The 20,568-nt window shown below is 40.9% G+C and overlaps 1 protein-coding gene across 1 annotated transcript; it reads left to right on the top strand.

The window, feature by feature from the left end:
• The first annotated feature begins 8,411 nt into the window (after nt 1-8,411).
• LOC129681992 (prostatic steroid-binding protein C1-like) lies at nt 8,412-18,224 on the top strand. Its single transcript, XM_055614207.1, has 3 exons — nt 8,412-8,481; nt 17,131-17,321; nt 18,144-18,224. The coding sequence occupies exons 1-3, from the start codon at nt 8,427-8,429 to the stop codon at nt 18,222-18,224; spliced, it is 327 nt and encodes a 108-aa protein (XP_055470182.1). The 5' UTR covers nt 8,412-8,426.
• Nucleotides 18,225-20,568: the final 2,344 nt, after the last annotated feature.

The raw sequence follows: 20,568 nt of genomic DNA on the forward strand, positions 1-20,568 counted from the left end.
TGAGATCTTTCCATCTTCTCATATCTTCCTCTAATTCTTTCTTCAGAGACTTGAAATTTTTTTCATACAAGTCTTTGACTTGCTTGGTTAGGGTTACACCAAGGTACTTTATGTCATTTGTGGCTATTGTGAATGGTGTTGTTTCTCTAATTTCTTTCTCAGCACTTTTGTCTTTTGTATACAGGAGTGCTACTGATTTTTTTTGAGTTAATTTTATATCCGGCCACTTTGCTGAAGGTGTTTATCAGCTGTAGGAGTTCCCTGGTAGAGTTTTTGGGGTCACTCATATATACTATCATATCATCTGCAAATAGTGATAATTTGACTTCTTCCTTTCCCATCTGTATCCCCTTGATCTCCTTCGACTGTCTTATTGCTCTAGCAAGGACTTCCAGCACTATGTTGAAGAGATATGGAGAGAGTGGGCAGCCTTGTCTTGTCCCTGATTTCAGTGGGATTGCTTTAAGTTTCTCTCTGTTCAGTTTGATGTTGGCTATAGGCTTGCTGTATATCGCCTTTACTATGTTTAGATATGTGCCTTGTATCCCTGATCTCTCCAGTACTTTAAACATGAATGGATGTTGGATTTTGTCAAATGCTTTTTCAGCATCTAGGGAGATTATCATGTGGTTTTTTTCTTTCAGTTTGTTAATATGGTGGATCACATTGATGGATTTCCGTATATTGAACCACCCCTGCATACCTGGGATGAAGCCTACTTGGTCATAGTGGATAATACCTTTGATGTGTTCTTGGATCCGGTTTGCAAGTATTTTGTTAAGTATTTTTGCATCAATGTTCATAAGGGAGATTGGCCTGAAATTCTCTTTCTTTGTTGAGTCTTTGTGAGGTTTAGGTACCAAGGTGATTGTGGCTTCATAGAATGAGTTTGGTAATGTTCTTTCTGTTTCTATTTTGTGGAATAGTTTGAAGAGAATTGGAATTAGCTCTTCTTTGAAGGTCTGGTAGAATTCTGCGCTGAAGCCATCTGGTCCTGGGCTTTTTTTGGATGGGAGACTTTTGATGACTGCTTCTATTTCTTTGGGGGATATAGGACTATTTAGTTGACTTACCTGGTCCTGATTCAGCTTTGGTGAGTCAAATCGATCAAGAAAATTGTCCATTTCATTTAGATTTTCAAATTTTGTGGCATATAGACTTTTGAAGTAAGTCCTAATGATTGTTTGGATTTCCTCAGTGTCTGTAGTTATGTCCCCCCTTTCATTTCTGATTTTGTTGATTTGGGTGGTGTCTCTCTGCCTTTTAGTTAGCTTGGCTAAGGGTTTGTCGATCTTGTTGATTTTCTCAAAGAACCAGCTCTTGGTTTCATTGATTCTTTGAATTGTTTTATTTGTTTCTAATTGATTGATTTCAGCCCTGAGTTTGATTATTTCCAGCTGTCTACTCCTTTTTGGTGTGTCTGCTTCTTCTTTTTCTAGGGTTTTTAAGTGGGCCATTAAGTTGCTTGAATGAGCTGTCTCGAATTTCTTCTTGAAGGCACTTAGTGCTATGAACTTTCCTCTTAGCACTGCTTTCATTGTGTCCCACAAGTTAGGGTATGTTGTGTCTTCATTTTCATTGAGTTCTAGAAAGGCTTTAATTTCTTTCTTTATTTCTTCCCTGACCCAGCTGTCATTTAGTAACAAGTTGTTCAGTTTCCATGAGTGTGTAGGCTTTTTGCTATTTGTTGTTGTTGAAGTCCAGCTTTATTCCATGGTGATCAGACAGGATACAAGGGATTATTTCAGTCTTCTTGTATCTGTTGAGGCTTGCTTTGTGACCAACTATATGGTCTATTTTGGAGAAGGTTCCATGAGGTGCTGAGAAGAAGGTAAATTCTTTTGTGTTTGGGTGTAAAGTTCTGTAGATGTCTGTGAGGTCCATTTGATTCATGACCTCTGTCAGAGATATTGTTTTTTTGTTTAATTTCTGTTTTGTTGACCTGTCCTTTGTTGAGAGTGGGGTGTTGAAGTCTCCCACTATTAATGTGTGGGGATCTATATGTGGTTTAAATTTTATCAATGTTTCTTTTACAAATGTGGGTGCTCTTGTATTTGGGGCATAGATGTTCAGGATTGTGATGTCTTCCTGGTGGAATTTTCCCTTGATGAGTATGAAGTGTCCTTCCTCATCTCTTTTTATTAATTTTGGTTGAAAGTCTATTTTATCAGATATTAGAATGGCTACTCCTGCTTGTTTCTTGGGTCCATTTGCTTGGAAAGTCGTCTTCCAACCTTTTACCCTCAGGTAATGTCTATCTTTGTGTCTTAGGTGTGTTTCTTGTATGCAACAGATTGCTGGATTTTGTTTACGTATCCATTCTGTTAATCTGTGTCTTTTTACTGGAGAGTTGAGTCCATTGATGTTGAGAGAGATTAATGACCAGTGGCTGTTAAATCCTTTGATTTTGATGTTGGCTGTGTTCATAAGGTTGTGTGCTTGGTTGCTTTTTGTTTTGCTGTAGTAAGGTTAATTATTTCCTATGTTTTCTTGACAGAAGCTAATTTTCTTTGGTTGTATTTTCCCTTCCAGTGTCTTCTGTAATGCTGGATTTGTGTGTAGGTATTGTTGAAATTTGTTTTTGTCATTGAATATCTTGTTTTCTCCGTCTATGAGGACTGAGAGTTTTGCAGGGTATAGTAGCCTGGGTTGACATCTGTGTTCTCTTAGGGTCTGCATGATATCTTTCCAGGCCCTTCTGGCTTTCATAGTTTCTGTTGAAAAGTCAGGTGTGATTCTAATGGGTTTGCCGTTATATGTTACTTGGCCTTTTTCCCTTGCAGCTTTTAGTATTTTTTCTTTGTTCTGTATACTTATTGTTTTGATTATTATGTGGCGGGAGGATTTTCTTTTCTGGTCAAATTTGTTGGGTGTTCTGTAGGCCTCATGTATCCTTATTGGCTTCTCCTTTAACTTGGGGAAATTTTCTTCAATGATTTTGTTGAAAATATTTTCTGGGCCTTGGAGAAGGGAGTCTTCTTTTTCCTCTATTCCTATTATTCTTACAGTTTGTCTTTTCATATTGTCTTGGATTTCTTGGACGGTCTGTGTCAGGAATTTTTTGGATTTAACATTTTCTTTGACAGATACATCGATTTCTTCCATTGTATCTTCTACACCTGAGATTCTTTCTTCCATTTCTTGTATTCTGTTGGTTATGCTTACCTCTGTAGTTCCTGTTTTCTTCCCTAAATTTTTCCTCTCCATTATTTCCTTCATTTGTGTTTTCTTTAATTTTTCTAGTTCTATCTTCAGGTCTTGAGTTGTTTTGTTTACTTCCTTCACCTGTCTGCTTGTATTTTCCTCTTTTTCTTTTAGTTCCTTCAACTCTGTCTCTTTTATTTCTTTGAGTGATTTAATTATTTCTTCTCTGAAGGCCACAAGCTGTTTGGCTGCATCTTCCCGTATTTCTTCACGGATGGCCATAATTTGCTTGTCTTTATCTTCCTCCATTTCTTTACGGATAGCCATGATCTGTTTGGTTTTATCCTCCTCTAATTCTTTACGTATTTTATCTGTTTCCTCTATTATTCTCTTCATCAACATAGATGTAAGGTCATCTTCTTGATTTTCTATTATGCTGCATTGTTCAGGGCTGTTTGCCCCTGGATGGCTGGGTTCTGGAGATGCCATATTGCTCTGTCTTTTGTTGGTTGAGCCTTTACGCTGACCTCTACCCATTGGGCTGATTTAGGTTTTGGTTGTTAGTTTCTGTGCTTCCTGGAGTCCTGAGGTAGGGAGTATCCCCTTGGCCAGAAGATGATTTTTCCTGAAGGAGTCCTTCTCTGCTTTTTGGTTATGGTCACTGTATGGCCAATGTTTCTCAGGAGTTGCCACTGCTCACCTCAGGTTTATAGCCCTGAGTAGTAGCTGTGGTCTATGTTAGGCAGGGGGGGATCTCCTCTTACCCATAGAAGTTCTCAAGACAGCTGCCCCACTGCTGGGTTTCTTGTTATAAATTTAGTGTGCTGCTGCTCACTAAATTTCCATGTACAGTCCTCTTGAAGAGACTGCTGATTCCCTAGCTGTGGGGTTTTCTCCCAACAGGAAAACTCAGTCTGTTATCCTGGGGCGCACAGTTCTGTCTGAGAAAGTGGGAGGTGCACTCAGCAAATCTCTGGGCCAAAGGCTGATTGCTCTGCTCTGGACCTGGAGAATGTGCACCTAGGTTGAGTTGGCACCTGGGGGCACTGCTCTGGTCTGGAGGCTGGGTGCCTCACTCTGGACCAGAACCTGTGTGTCTCTGTCTGGGATGGCGGCTGTAGGCACCGCTCTGGTCCAGACGCTGTGGGTGCAGCCCCCCTGAAGGATCAGGGATTCCTACAGTTTTGGCAGTCCAGCCAGGGACAACTGGCCGATCCCTGGCACAGTATCTGAGGGCTGCTGTAATGGCTCTTCGGCTCCTGCAGGTCCGAGGATGCAGCTGTGTGTCCCAGTGCCCCAGGGGAACGCAACAATGGCGGCAGAGCACAGCGCTTCTGCCTGCACTAGAGTCTGCGTGAGTCCAGGAAGTGTTTTGGTGCTGGGTGTCCTAAGCGTTAGAGCTGCTGACCCCCTCCGCTGGGGGTTTCCTCCTGCCAGAGACACGCAGTCTGGTGCCCTGTTGCCCTGGTGCCCACAGTTCTATCTGAGGCGGCGAATCAGGGGCGCAGACAGGGCTCCGTGCAGGCGCCTTTGTCCCGGCTCTGGGTCCGGGCTGGCTCCTGGGGCACCCGCGGAACCCGAGTCTTTTCCAGGGGATGTCTGGGTAACCTGGGGTCGGTCCCAATTGTTTCCTGCTCCGTGGGGTTATCTCTCGACTGGGAAATCCAGTCTATGGTGTTGTGGGCCCACAGTTCAGTCTGGGACCGTGACCAGATCGCGCTGGCGGGTAGCTCTGGGCTGGCGACCAAGCGCCTGGCGGAACCGAGATCTCTTCCCCGGTTTAGCTGGGTGAGTTAAAGCTGATCGAATCCCCCACCATGGGGTATCCTCTCACCTGAGAAACACAACCACTTGTGTTTTATGGCCGCGAGTTCTGATTGCTGGTCACTGTGCCAATCCTGCTGTGCTGCTCCTCAGAATGAGAGTCCTCCCGGCGCCGCCATCTTGCCCCGCCTCCTATTTTTATGATTTTTAATCTTCAGTTAAATTTAATCTTGCAGTTTTATTTTTTAGAGTTTCAAAAATAAAATTAATTGTTTTTAATTTAATTTTTATTAATTAAACTTTATTCACTTTGTATCTTCCCATAACCCCCCCTCCTCCCCTCTTAATCCCTCCTTCCCTCCCCCTTCTTCATGCATGCCCCTCCCCAAGTCCACTGATAGGGGAGGTATTCCTTTCCTTCCTTCTGATCCTAGTCTATCAGATCTCATCAGGAGTGGCTGCATTGTCTTCTTCTGTGGCCTGGTAAGGCTGCTCCCACCTCAGAGGGAGGTGATCAAAGAGCAGGCCAATCAGTTCATGTCAGAGGCAGTCTCTGTTCCCATTACTATGGAATCTATTTGGACACTAAACTGCCATGGGCTACATCTGTGCAGGGGTTCTAGGTTATCTCTATGGATGGTATTTCATTGGAGTATGAGTCTATGAAAAGACCCCTGTGTTCAAATATTTTGGTTCTGTTGCTCTCCTTGTGGAGTTCCTGTCCTCTCCAGATCTTACTATTTCCCACTTCTTTCATAAGATTCCATGCACTCTGCCAAACAGTTGGCCATAAATCTCAGCGTTTGCTTTGATAGTCTGCAGGGCAGAGCCTTTCAGAGGCCCTCTGTGGGAGGCTCCTAACTTGTTTCCATAGTTCAGATAACTGGTTGTTAATGTTTACTGTCACCACCGCCGTATGCGGTTTGTCCCTGGAAGACCTGCTTAGCTGATTTATAAAGTGTAACTTTTCTGGTAGAATCTTTGTGTCTACATATAAGATGTGGCATCTTCAGACACTGACAGTGTTTTGTCCTCTTTCCAGTATGGCTGCCTGTGTCTTTTTTATGTATGCTTGCTGTGTGTAGGACACCTACGCGTTCAGTAAACACAGAAAGTGACACCATTCGTTACAGGATGTGACAGGAAAGCTTTCAACTATTCCTCCTTCATGATGATGTTTGTCTTTGTCTTATTATAAGCAGTCTTTTCATCATGAGCTACATTTTTGAATGCAAGCTCACTCCATGTTTTATACGAGATAATTGTTAATCTAAAAGTTAGTATGACATTATTTATGCACTTGTGGGGGGGCACACATGTGTCGTGTAAGCATGTAAAGGTCAGAGGACAATCAGTGGGAGACAGTTCTTCCCTTGCACCATGTGGATCCAAGGGATGAAAACTGAGGTCATCAGGCTTGGTGGCAAGCTTCTTTCTTTGATGAACTATTTTTCCAGCCCAAAAGTGTTCTTCTGAAGCTTTAAATGATGCCCTTTCTGCATTTAGTAGGACGATTAAGGGGTTTTCTACTTCATTATACTGATGTAGCATATCATGCCTAGTGATGATATATGAGTGCTTTTTGCATATATTGATTGCTTCTTGCAACACCTTTGATGTCAATGAATCTTTCCAGGGAGCTCTTGGGTTTTGTTTGCTGAAATTTTGATGAGTAGTTTTACAACCATGTTCATCGAAGATACTGGAGTTTTGTGGGTTTGATCTATGTGTGTACGTGAGTGTGCCTTTGTGTTATTTTGGATTAGAGAAATTCTGACCTCGTAGAAGATTTTAGAAACAATTCCCTAAAGAGAAGTTTTGCAAATAATAATAATAATAATAATAATAATAATAATAATAATAATAACAGTAAATAATGTTAGTTGTCCAAATGTTTGGTAGACTTCAGTACTAAAGCCATTTTGTTCTGGAGTTATTATTCATGGGATGGAAATTTTTGTTACATATACACTCAAACACACATTGTTGTCTATTCAAGTTTTTAAAAATTCTTCATGATTCTATCTTGGTACACTATATATGTATATATACACATATATATTCATAAATGGCTCTGGCATTCTGGGTGATGACATTTGTTGGCATGAAGTTTATCATAAGGACACCAGCCACACATTGTATAATTGGTAATGGCTCCCGTTTTGTTCCATAGTTTCTTTCAGATTTTTTTTTCATTTTTTTCTCTATGTTAGTCTACATATGTATTTCTCTGGTTTAGTTTTTTAGTGCTGTGTCTTTGTTTCATTGATGTTTTCTATGCTTTATGCTCTATCATTTTTACTTTTTCTTTTTTTAATATTTTTTATTATTAATTACACTTTATTCATTTTGTACCACCCATAAGCCCCTCCCTCCTCCCCTCCCGATTCCACCCTACCTCCCCTTTCTGCATGCATGCCCCTCCCCAAGTCCACTGATAGGGGAGGTCCTCCTCTCCTTCTCTCTGATCTTAGTCTATCAGTTCTCATCAGAAGTGGCTGCATTGTCATCTTCTGTGGCCTGGTAAGGCTGCTCCCCCGTTAGGGGGAGGTGATCAAAGAACAGGCCAATCAGATTATGTCAGAGTCAGTCCCTCTTCCCATTACTATGTAACCCACTTGGACACTGAACTGCCATGGGCTACATCTGTGCAGGGGTTCTAGGTTATCTCCATGAATAGTCCTTGGTTGGAATATGAGTCTCTGGGAAGTTCCCTGTGTTCAAATTTTCTTGTTCTGTTGCTCTCCTTGTGGAGTTCCTGTCCTCTCCAGCTCTTGCTATTTCCCACTTCTTACCTAAAATTCCATTCACACTGCCCGACAGTTGGCCATCAGGCTCAGCATCTGCTTTGATAGTCTGCAGGGCAGAGGCTTTCAGAGGCCCTCTGTGGCAGGTTCCTAGGTTGTTTCCTGTTTTCTTCTTCTGGCTTTCAGAGGCCCTCTGTAGCAGTTTTACTTTCTCTTATCCAATGTTTCCTTCTTTAACAAATTTGGAGTGTATTTTGATATTTGTTTCCAGTGTGTTGTGGTTGTTTCTGCAGATCTTCCTGGTCTTTTGATGTAGTTCTATTCTGGAATTTGTACGAATGATGGCAGAGTCCAGTTGCAAAGCTCTCATTTCCAGGGCTGGTATTTGGAGGTTCTATGCCCTAGAGAAGGTCATCCTGATGTCAGAAGCCACCTGTGCCTGTTGAGCAAGAGAGAAATCAAGCGCAATAATCAAAAGCTCAAAGGTAAACTGAAACATCACAGATTGCTTCCTGGTTAATGTGAAAGTCACCTGAAGGAAGAGTAATGATCCCACGAGGTTATTCTTCCAGGCTAGAGCCCAACAGGATGGATGGGGTGAGGGGATCAGGCCTCAGTGACACAGAAGGAGGGCCTACACAGGCTTTCTGAGCTCATTTGCCTGAGGGAAGGACCTGTAAACCTCACCATGTATAAATATCCCTGGTCTCCACAGGTTCTGGTAGATTCCATTTGCTCATATTTGCTAAGTCTAAAAGCAAACTGAGCACCATGAGGCTGAGCCTGTGTTTTCTCTTACTCATCCTGGCTGTTTTTTGCTATGAAGGTGAGTATTATTTATGATTCATCCAGCCACAGCTCCTGGTGAGTTCACCTCTTTGAACAGTTGACAAGTTTATGTGTGATAAGGTTCATGTTAGGAAAAGATTAATAATCTAAAATTTGTTCCAACCTCCTTTACTAACCCTCCTTTTCTCTCTCTCTATTATTTTATTTTATTTTTTACATGTTATATATCAATTGTCATCGCCTCCCTGATCTCCTCCCACTTCCACACTCCCTGCCTCTTTCCCCTTAACCCCTTCCCACAGTCCACTGAACAGGGGAGTCCCCTCCCCTGCCAAATGACCCCAGCTTAACAAGTCTCATCAGGACTGCCTGGATCCTTGTCCTTTGTGGCCTGGCAAGGTCCCATCGCCAGGGGCTAGTGATCAAAGAGCAGACAACAAAGTTCATGTCAGAGACATCTCATGTCAGAGACATCCCCTGCTCCCCTTACTGGGACACCCACAAGAAGACTGAGCTGCCTATAGGCTACTTCTGAGCAGGGAGTCTAGGTCCTCTCCATGCATGGTCCTTGGTTGGTGCATGTCTTTGTAGGACACACTGGGAAAAGTTTTTTGGCTTTGTTGGTCCCTTTGTGGAGCTCTTACTCTCTCTGAGTCCTTTAATTTCTCCACTCCCTTCTTCCATAAAACTCCCTGTGCTCAGCCCAAAGTTTGGCCGTGAGTCTCTGCATCTGCTTTGATCCTTCGATCCTTCATTGGATGGAGTCTCTTAGAGGACCTCTATGTTAGGCTCTTAGCCTGTCCCCTCTCTTCCACCACTTCTGGTGTCTATCCTGTTTGCTATTCTTTTATGGGGTTTCTTGTCATTTTTTAACATTTTATTTGTTTATTTATTACAATTTATTCATTTTGTTTACCTGCTGAGGCTCCCTCCATCATCTCCTCACAATCCCAACCAGCCCTCTTCTCTCCCTCTTCTCTCCCTCTACCCCTCCCCTAGTCCCCTGATAGGAGAGTACTTCCTCCCCTTCTATCTGACCCTAGGCTATCAGGTCTCATCAGGAGAGGCTGAATCATCTTCCTCTGTGGCCTGGCAAGGCTATAGCCCCAGTGGCAGGTGATCAAAAAACCAGCCACTGAGTTCATGTCAGAGACAGCTCCTGTTCCCCTTACTAGGGTACCCACTTGGAAACTGAGCAGCCTATGGGCTTCATATGAACAGGAGTGGGGTTCTAGTTCCTCTCCATGCATTTTCCTTGGTTGGAGTATTGGTCTCTGCACTGGGCCCAGATTTTCTGGTTTGTTGGTCTCCTTGTGGAGCTCCAGTCCCCTCCAGGTCTTTCTATCTTCCCCTTCTTCCGTAAGATTTCCTGCACTCTAGCCAAAGTTTGGCTATGAGTCTCTAGGCATCAACTTCACTACTCTGATGAGTATATTCTTTCAGAGGCCCCCTGTGGAAGGTTCCTGTTTTGTTCCCTGTCTTCCCTTGCTTTTGATGTCTATCCTGTTTGCTCTTTTGAATGAGGATTAAGCATCTTCCCTAGGATCCTCCTTGTTGTTTGGCTTTTGGTATGTTTATCCTGTACTATGTGGCTATTATCTACTTTTAAGTGAATATATAACATATGTGTCTTTCTGCTTTGGGGTGACCTCACTCAAGATGATCTTTTCTACTTCTATCCATTTTCCAGCATTTTTCATGATTTCCTTGTTTTTAATTGCTGAGTAATATTCCGTTGTATAAATGTACCACTGTTTCTGTATCCATTCTTCAGTTGAAGGACATCTAGGTTTTTTGCAGATTCTGGCCAACAAACCAAGGAATCCTATTAAAAAATGGGATACAGAGTTAAACATAGAATTCTCAACAGAGGAATATCAAATGGCAGAGAATCTCAAGGGATAACACATGCTGGAGAGGTTGTGGAGAAAGGGAAGCCCTCTTCCATTACTGGTAGGAATGTAAACTTTACAACCACTTTGTAAATCAAGCTGTCATTTTCTCAGAAAATTAGGTATAGTGTTGTCTCAAGATCCAGCTATTCCACTCCTCAGCATATATCCAAAAGATGCTCAACCATATAACAAGGATACTCAACTATGTGCATAACAGTTTTATTCATACAGCCAGAATCTGTTTGCCATTCTTCATGAGATTTAAGCATCCTCCCTAGGGTCCTTCTTGTTCTTTAGCTCTTTAGGTCTGTAAATTTTAGTATCATTATCCTATATGATATGGTTAATAGCTGCTTATAAGTGAATATATACCATGTGTGTTTTTCTGGTTCTGGTTTATCTCGCTCAGAATGATCCTTTCTAGTTCCATCCCCTTGCCTGCAACTTTCATGATTTCCTTGTTTTTAATAGCTGAGTAGTATTCCATTGTGTAAATGTACCACGATTTCTGTATTCATTGCTCTTTTGAGGGACATCTTGGTTGTTTCCAGATTCTGGCTTTTACAAATAAATCTTCTATGAGCATAGTTGAGCAAATGCCCTTGGTGAACGGTGGAGCAATTTCAGATATATACCCAGGAGTAGTATAGCTGGAACTTGAGGTAGAGCTATTTTTCTTTTACACTTAATTCAGTTTGTATCCCCCCTGTGGTTCTCTCCCTTCTCCCATCCCAATCCCTCCCTTCCTCCCCCCTCTGCATGCATGCCCCTCCCCAAGCCCACTGATAGGGGAGGAGTTCTTTTCCTTCCTTCTGATCCTAGTCAATTAGGTCTCATCAGGAGTGGCTGCACTGTCCTCCTCTGTGGCCTGGTAATGCTGCTTCCCCCTCAGGGGAAGGTAATTAAAGAGCAGGCCAATCAGTTCATGTCAGAGACAGTCCCTATTCCTATTACAATGGAACCCACTTGGATACTGAACTGCCATGGGCTACATCTGCGCAGGGGTCTTAGGTTATCTCCATGCATAGTCCTTGGTTGGAATAGCAGTCTCAGGAAAGACCCCTGTGCTCAGAATTTTTTGGTTCTGTTGTTCTCCTTGTGGAATTTCTGTCCTCTCCAGATCTTACTGTTTCCCACTTCTTTCCTAAGATTCCCTGCACTCTGCCCAAAGGTGGCCCATAAGTCTCAGCATCTACATTGATAGTCTGCAGGGCAGAGCTTTTCAGAGGTCCTCTGTGTCAGGCTCCTGACTTGTTCCCTCTTTTCTCCTTTTTCTGATGTCCAACCTCTTTGCTTTCTGGATAGGAATTGAACATTTTAGCAAGAGTCCTCCCTCTAGATTGGTTTCTTTAGGTGTACAGATTTTAGTAGGTTTATCCTTTATTATATGTCTATATGAGTGAGTATATACTGTGTGCATCTTTCTGCTTCTGGGATAGCTCACTCAGGATTATCTTTTCCAGATCCCACCATTTACATGAAATTTGCAGGTAAGAGGTAGAGCTATTACTGAGAAAGCGACAGACTGATTTCTAAAGTGCTTATACAAGTTTGCACTCCCACCTACAATGGAGGAGAGTTTTCCTTTCTCGAGATTCTCTCCAGCATGAGATGCCACTTGAGATTTTGATCATAGGCCATGCTGATAATTTTAAGATGGAATCTGAGAGTCGTTTTGATTTGCATTTCCCTGATGACTAAGGATGTTGAGCATTTCTTTTTTTTTTTTTCAAGTAAAATGGATTTTTATTTAAATCCTAAAAGGAAGACTTCAATCTGTCTTAAATTACATGCAAATAAAAAGATATCCAAGCCAAGATACTACTTGAATCTGTTTGAAGGAACATGCACACACACACACACACACACACACACACAGGTGCGCATACACACACAGACACACAGATTTCTACATAGTTATGGTATACCCTATGCAACCATATATCCATTATGCTCATGGCAATATGCTAATCTTGATGTTAATAAAATCATCCATCTTGGTGCACATTAATAAACAAACAGATAAAGAAAATTTATATTCGTATAATGAAGTACTGGACATAAAAAAGGGGGCAAATTTTTCACTTTCAGAAAATTAGTCTGCAGGGCAGAGCCTTTCAGAGGTCCTCTGTGGAAGGCTTCTAACTTGTTTCCTGTTTTCTTCTTCTTCTGATGTCCATCCTCTTTGCCTTTCTAAATAGGGATTGAACATTTTAGCCAGAGTCCTTCCTCTAGATTGGTTTCTTTAGGTGTACAGATTTTAGTAGGTTTATCCTATATTATATGTCTATATGAGTGAGTATATATCTTGTGTGTCTTTCTGCTTCTGGGATAGCTCACTCAGGATGATCCTTTCCAGATCCCACCATTTACCCACAAATTTCATGATTTCCTTGTTTTTTTTTTTTATTGCTGAGTAATATTCCATTGTGTAGATATACCACAATTTGTGCATCCATTCCTCCAATGAGGGGCATCTGGGCTGTTTCCTGCTTCTGGCTCTTACAAATAAGGCTGCTACAAACATGGTTGAGCAAATGTCCTTATTGTGTACTTGGGAATCTTTTGGATATATGCCTAGGAGTGGTATAGCTGGATCTTGAGGAAGCGCTATTCCTAGTTGTCTGAGAAAGCGCCAGATTGATTTCCAGAGTGGTTGTACAAGTTTGCATTCCTACCAGCAGTGGAGGAGGGTTCCCCTTTCTCCACAACCTCTTCAGCATGTGTTGTCACTTGAGTTTTTCATCTTGGCCATTCTGATGGGTGTAAGGTGAAATCTCAGAGTCGTTTTGATTTGCATTTCTCTAATTGCTAATGACGTTGAGCATTTCTTTATGTGTTTCTCTGCCATTCGGTATTCCTCTACAGAGAGTTCTGTTTAGCTCTGTTCCCCATTTTTTTAATTGGATTTCTCGGTTTGCTGCTTTTCAGCTTCTTTAGTTCTTTATATATACCGGATATTAGCCCTCTGTCAGATAAAGGGTTGGGGAAGATTCTTTTTCAATCTGTAAGCAGTCGTTTTGTTTTGATGATGGTGTCCTTTGCTTTACAGAAGCTTTTCAGTTTCATGAGGTCCCATTTATTGATTGTTGCTCTTAGAGCCTGTGCTGTTTGTTTCTGTTCAGCAAGTTGTCTCCTGTGCTAATGAGTTCAAGGCTCTTCACCACTTTTTCTTCTAACTGATTTAATGGGTCTGGTTTTATGTTGAGGTCTTTGATCCACTTGTACTTTAGTTTTGTTCAGGGTGATAATAGAATGGAAGAACATCAGACAAAAAGCATTTCTTTAAGTGTTTCTCTGCCATTCAAAATTCCTCTGTTGAGAATTCTCTGTTTAGCTCTCTGCTCAATTTTTCATTAGGTTGTTTGGTTTGTTGGTGTTTAATTTCTTGAATTCATTCTGGATATTAGCCTTCTGCCGGATGTAGGGTTTATAAAGATCTTTTCCCAGTCTGTAGGATGTCGTTTTGTTCTGTTGACAGGGTCCTTTGCTTTAAAGAAGCTTTTCAGTTTCATGAGGTCCCATTCATTAGTTGTTGATCTTAGTGGTTGAGTTGTTGGTGTTCTGTTCAGGAGGTTGTCTCTTGTGCCAATGAGTTCAAGGTTTGCCCCCACTTTTTCTTCCAACAGATTTAGTTGTCTGGTTTTATGTTGAGGTCTTTGACCCTTTAAACTTTAATTTTGTGCATATTGATAGATATGAGTCTATTTGCATTTTTCTACATGTAGACATCCAGTTAGACTAGCACCACTTATTGAAGATGCTATCTTTTTTTTTCCATTTTATGGTTTTCACATCTTTGTCAAAAATCAGGTGTCCATAAGTATGTGGGTTTATTTCTGAGTCTTTAATGTGATTCCACTGATCCACCAGTCTGTTTCTATGCAAGTAGCATGCAGTTTTTATTACTGTTGCTCTATAGTACAGCTTGAGATCAGGAATAGAGATACCTCCAGAAGATAGTTCATTGTACAGGATTGCTTCAGATATTCTGGGTTTTTAAAAAAAAATTTCCATATGAAGTTCAGAATTGTTCTTTCAAGGTCTTTATAATTGTGTTGGTATTTTGATGGGAATTGCATTGAATTTGTAGATTGCTTTTGGTGTGGTGGCCATTTTTCTATGTTAATCCCACAGAGTCATGAACATGGGAGATATTTCCTTCTTCTGAAATCTTCTTCTGTTTCTTTCTTCAGAGACTTGACATTTTCTTCAAACAAGTCTTTCACTTGCTTGGTTAGAGTTACACCAAGATACTAAATGATTTTTCTTGCTATTGTGAAGTATGTTGTTTCCCTAATTTGTTTCTTAGCCCATTTGACTTTTGTATACAGGAGGGATACTGTTTTTTTTTTAGTTATTTTTTTTTATCCAGCCATTTTGATGAAGGAGGAGTTCCCTGGTAAAATTTTGGGGGTCATTCATGTTTAATATTATATCATATGTGAACAGTGATACTTTGGCTTCTTCTTTTCCAATTTGTACCACCTTGATCTCTTTTAGTTGGCTTTTTGCTCTAGCTAGGACTTCAAGTACTGTGTTGAAGAGATACAGAGAGAGTGGGCAGCCTTGCCTTGTCCCTGATTTCAGTGGAATTTATTTAAGTTTCTCTCTATTTGGTTTGATGTTGTCTATAGGCCAATATTCAACTAATTTTTCTCTTACTTGAGAAGCTCGATGCAGGGGAGAGGGATAAAACAACCAAAAAAGGCCACTATGAACCAAGTTGAGGAAATATTTTTATTAAAGGGATTTTGTTTGTTGTGTTATTTTGCAGTTTATTGTCTTTGTATCTGGAAAGGTAACTTGAGAGAGCTCTCTATTCCCAACAGTCAATATTCTCTGAATCTGTGAGTTAAATATCTTCAAATCCTTCAACTAGACTCTGGGGATAGTCAGACCGGTGTAGGTTGGTCAGTTTCCTGAGGGTCCTGTTGATAGAATGTTGATAGAAATGGCGTGGCCAAAACACTCAACAAAATACTTGGAAACTGAATACAAGAACACATCAAAGACATCATCCAACTACGACCAAGTAGGCTTCATCCCAGGCATGCAGGGGTGGTTCAATACACGAAAATCCATCAATGTGATCCACCACATAAACAAACTGAAGGAGAAAAACCACATGATCATCTCCTTAGATGCTGAAAATGCATTTGACAAAATTCAACATCCATTCATGTTCAAAGTCTTGGAGAGATCAGGGATACAAAGCACATACCTGAACATAGTAAAGGCAATATACAGCAAACCCATAGCCAATATCAAACTCAATGGAGAGAAACTTAACTCATTCCCACTGAAATCAGGGACAAGGGAAGGCTGCCCAGTCTCTCTGTACCTCTTCAACACTGTTCTTGAAGCCATTGCTAGAGCAATAAGGCAATTAAAGGAGACCAAGGAGATACAAATTGGAAACGAAGAAGTCAAAGTATCACTATTTGCAGATGATATGATAAAATAAAAAAATTAAAAAAGAAAAGAAATCATGAATATTAACAGCAAAAAAAAAAAAAGAAAGAAATGGCGTGTCCATCCATTTTCTTAAATTAACTATATCTTTGCAAACATTTACACATAAACAGAACATTCTTACATATCTGTACCTTCAAACTGAACTGAGTTTCATTAATAGTTACTTTCTCCTTCCTGGATCTCCTCTTGTCTGCCTAACTACCCCTCATCCTATAACCTACCACATTTCCCTACAGACTGTGGTAATCTGCTTAAGTCTCACATCAGACCCTATTCAGGCACTTCTTAAGTATACTATTGTCATGTCCATAGGAAAATTGGCTACGGTAACACATCCTGCCATCCAAGCTGGAGGAGGTTGAAACAAGAGGAACTTCGGTCTAAGGCCAGTCCAGGCAACCTCTGGAGATTTGCTTTTTTGTTTGTTTGTTTTAAGAACCATAAAGAGAATGTAGAACATAGATTAGGAAAGTTGATTTCTTCAGTTCTATACAAACATTCATGATAGATCTTTAAAATCGGTACTCCCTAGAAGTAATCTGACCATCACTGTAGAAAAGGATTTCCTTTTCTATCCAGATTTCCCAGATAAGCTCTGGTGTGTATCAAAACTGATCACCTCTTAGAACTTTAGCTTTTAACCTTGAACTGTACCTGATGCCATGATCTTAGTCTGTCCATTTCAAAATGTTACCATTCTACATATGATCAGTCTATTTGCTTTTTACTTTTTTTTGTCTCTTGGTAAAATTCTAATTCTGTTATTCATGTTATGTTGGATGATGCAAAAAGATCCTTTTGTTCACCTATCCAAGAGTCACAAAAGTGCTACTGAAGATTCAGTCAAACCTCAAACTTTTAATGCTAGAAAGGGGAATTTCAGCAAGCCATAGAAGTTGTGGGAGTCATGGGTGTGGACTAAATACAGAAATATAGAGAGCCAACAATTATCTTTCTTCTGTCCTTGCTGTGTGATCTTGAGGAAGTCACGCTATCTTACACCAGCAAAGTCGCGGAGTGGGTTACAATATGCTGTGTACACTCTCTCATCTGCCGTCTCAAGTCACAGAGGCTCATGTGAAAAAATTAATTAAAATTAAGAAGTTGCCAGGTGGTGGTGGCACATGCCTTTAATCCAAGTACTCAGAAGGCAGAGGCAGGCAGATCTCTGTGAGTTCCAGGCCGGCCTACTCTACAGTGTGCATTCCAGGACAGCCAGGGCTACACAGAGAAACCCTGTCCCAGAAAAACAAAACTAAACAAAGCAAAATTGGTTAACTGTAACTCTTTCTCTTTCTCCTTACACTTTTCAGCTAATGCTGACCATGTCTGCAAAGCTTATGCACATGAAGTCCTCATCTTCGTAGCGGGGAAAAAGACAACATTGAGGAAGGAACTTGAGAGATATAATGCACCTCAAGAGGCTGTTGATGCAAAAATGGAAGTGAAGAAATGTATCGACATGATGGACGAAAGACATAGAAATAAAATAACATTTGTATTGGTATGTTTATTTTGCATAATACACTCAGAAGGTCACAAAGTAAGTTGACCTGACATTCTGTGGGGAACACACATATGGGGGAAACACAGGACATCAGTGATAGGTTGGTTCAGGGATACACTGCTGATGTGAGTTCAGTTGTAAACACTACCTGGGATGGATGCATCCTTCTAGAGTTCCACCCTACATGTAACACTCTCATGACATCCTAACAAGGACAAACAGGGCCCACAAAGGGAGTATTCGAGGCTACCTCTATTGTCAATCTGCTGGGGGCTTTCCTGAAGTTAACATCTGTACAATAAGTGGATATTATCTCTATTGAATGTGTTGGAATTGTTAGTGAATAAAAATCAGACAGATTGGAGGAAAGAAACTGGAGACAACATCCTGATGAGCAGAGTATTGGCAGGACATATTTCTCTGCCAACCTAGCTGGCCCTGCCAGGAACCTGAAAACTTCCTGTTTCAATACTACCCACCCACTTCTGCCATGGGTCTCCCCTGGTTATTCCATTGGAAGGAGAGTAGAGTTCACAATTCTATATCATCAGAGGGTCACCTGGGGAGCAGTGGCCCACTCTTTTATCTCCTGATCACAGAGATTGCACAGAGAAACAGGGACTTGTGCCACACTGTTGACTCCAGTCAGAGTGTATTTGCCTGAATTTGAAAAGAGTATCGACTACTATGCATTATTTGATGTTATTTCCCCTGGCACACATTGCATTTTCCCTTGGTCTCTTGGTTTGTTAAGATTTCTTCTCCAGGAGCTTCCTGCCTCTCCTCACTTTTCTTCTCTTACTTTCTGTTTATTTCCAGATTCAACTTTTGATAACATGTGGTTTTCAGGATCTTCAGCATTATTTTCCATCGATCAGACATCACCTAGTAGTCACCTGACTTTCCCTGAGCAATGTGAAGGTTTCAACATCTTGCACTAATAAATTACTCTCCTAGCATGTTACAATCTGTCTGTTGTTATCCTAAGTCTTGGGTCTTGCACTGAATGGGCTTTGATTTGTGAAAATTGCATTTTCAGTGATGGTAATAAGGTACAGAGATCCTCTCTATCAACACGACTATCAAGCCTAAGGATCGGGCATCAGGAACACTGTGTTTGGTCAAGCATTGTCCTACACTGCCCTGAAAGTAAGTTTCCCATTGCTGTGGCCATAAAGAAAAATGATCAATGATGACATCAAACACTGGACTCTCCTGTGGCCACCATATTAAGCAGTTTCATTGCTACCCCTCTACAAATCACCATTTACAGCTTAAGCACTCCAAGTCAGTATCTTCCCCATTCAAGCCAAGGTACTGCTTCTGACAAGCTCCATATTTGGAAAGAAAAGCCCTGGTTGTCAGAAGCTTCACTGAAGTTGATGTACCATGTTCTCTGTTTCTTACATAAATGCAGCACAACTTCTCAAACAATAATTATAACATGCAAGCTTGTGTCCTAATCAAAACCACATATTCAGTTATAATTAGTGGCCTTTCCTTACATCTCTGTGATTATTTCCGCATTTTCTTCCCCAGTAAAATGATCATGGCTTTGTACCACATCGGGACACAGGAGAAAATGAGAGAGAAGGAAAGGAGGGGGTTATTGATGCCCACTGCTTACTGTTCTAAACGTGGCCCATGTGCTCCAGTCTGGCAGGTGCTTGCTCTAGGGGACATATGAAAGTGCTTCAGAAAGTTCAGGTTAGGAGGGTCGCTGCCTTTTATGGATGACCAAGCAAATGAAGAAAAGCAAAAACACTTCCAAGACTGTGCTACAGTCACCAGCAACACAAATAGTATACACAGCATAAATGTTTAAATAAAACCACATTACTCTACAAAAACAGAGGTAGAATGTTTAATGAAGAAGAACAGTGGACTCCACAAGGAGAGCAACAGAACCAGAAAATTTGAACACAAGGGTGTTCCCAGAGATTCATACTCCAACCAAGTACCAGGCATGGAGATAACCTAGAACCCCTGCACAGATGTAGCCCGTGGCAGTTTAGTGTTCAAGTGAGTTACATAGTAATGGGAAGAGGGACTGACTCTGACATAATCTGATTGGCCTGCTCTTTGATCACCTCCCCCTGAGGGGGGACCAGCCTTACCAGGCCACAGAAGATGACAATGCAGCCACTCCTGATGAGATCTGATAGACTAAGATCAGAAGGAAGGAGAGGAGGACCTCCCCTATCAGTGGACTTGGGGAGAGGCATGCATGAAAAAGGGGGTGGAAGGGTGGGGTCGGGAGGGGAGGAGGGAGGAGCTTATAGGGGGATACAAAGTGAATAAAGTGTAATCAATAAAATAAAATAAAAAAGAAGAACGGTGGATCTGAAAACTACTGTGTGCAACACAAAAGTCAAAACTCAAGGAAACAACTGAAAAAAATAGAATTGAAAAAAAAAAAGACAGGAAAATTTTCCAGAAATAAAACCACATGGAAGTGAAAATGCCATAGAAATCCATTCCCTCTCCACACCTAAAATATATTTGGGTAATTTGTTGAATTTCAAAGTAAGGAAAAAGTCTTGCCGGAAAAAAGCAAAAAACAAAACAAAAAGCTTTAAGTTGTCTCAAAGCAGAGGGGATTGAAAATAAAATCAATCAGAGCAACTTCTGGGTAATATGGCAGACAAGAAGCTGATTCCTTGTAATTCTGTGAAGGAGAGTCAGAAGGAAAAAAGAGAAGAGAACAAAAGAAAAGTGTTTGCTTTTTGTTTTTTTATTGTTTATTGTTTTGTTTTTAAGATACTTTTCTTAATGACACAACATCCTGATGAAAATAGGAATCAAAGGAAATTACAGACATAATAAATGTTTCTTATGTCACACTTATCTTTTTAAGGATATTGACAGAAGAAAATTAAGCATTTTCCTTTACTAATATGGACTGAGAGAAATGTGTCCGTTCTCTAAACGCTTTTCACTGTGCGCTGTGATGGTTTTAGTAGGAAATGCCTCCATAGGCTTGTGTAGTTGAACACTTCCTCCCCAGCTGAGGAAGATGTTTGAAAAGTCTACAGAAACTTTAAGAGAGTAGTTGTCAGCTTTCCTAACGCTGTGGTCCTTTTATACAGTTCCTTGTATTTGTGATGACCCCCACCCATAACATTATTTTCATTGCTACTTTGTAACTATAATTTTGCTGCCCCAACCCGTGGGACCCAGTTATTCGTGGGGGATCCGAGGAGGTCTATACCTGAAAAAAAAAAAAAAAAAAAAAAGAAACGGT

Source organism: Psammomys obesus, unplaced genomic scaffold (assembly GCF_907164565.1).
Source record: "Psammomys obesus unplaced genomic scaffold, mPsaObe1.curated_primary_1811, whole genome shotgun sequence".
In the NCBI taxonomy this organism is placed as follows: Eukaryota; Metazoa; Chordata; class Mammalia; order Rodentia; family Muridae; genus Psammomys; species Psammomys obesus.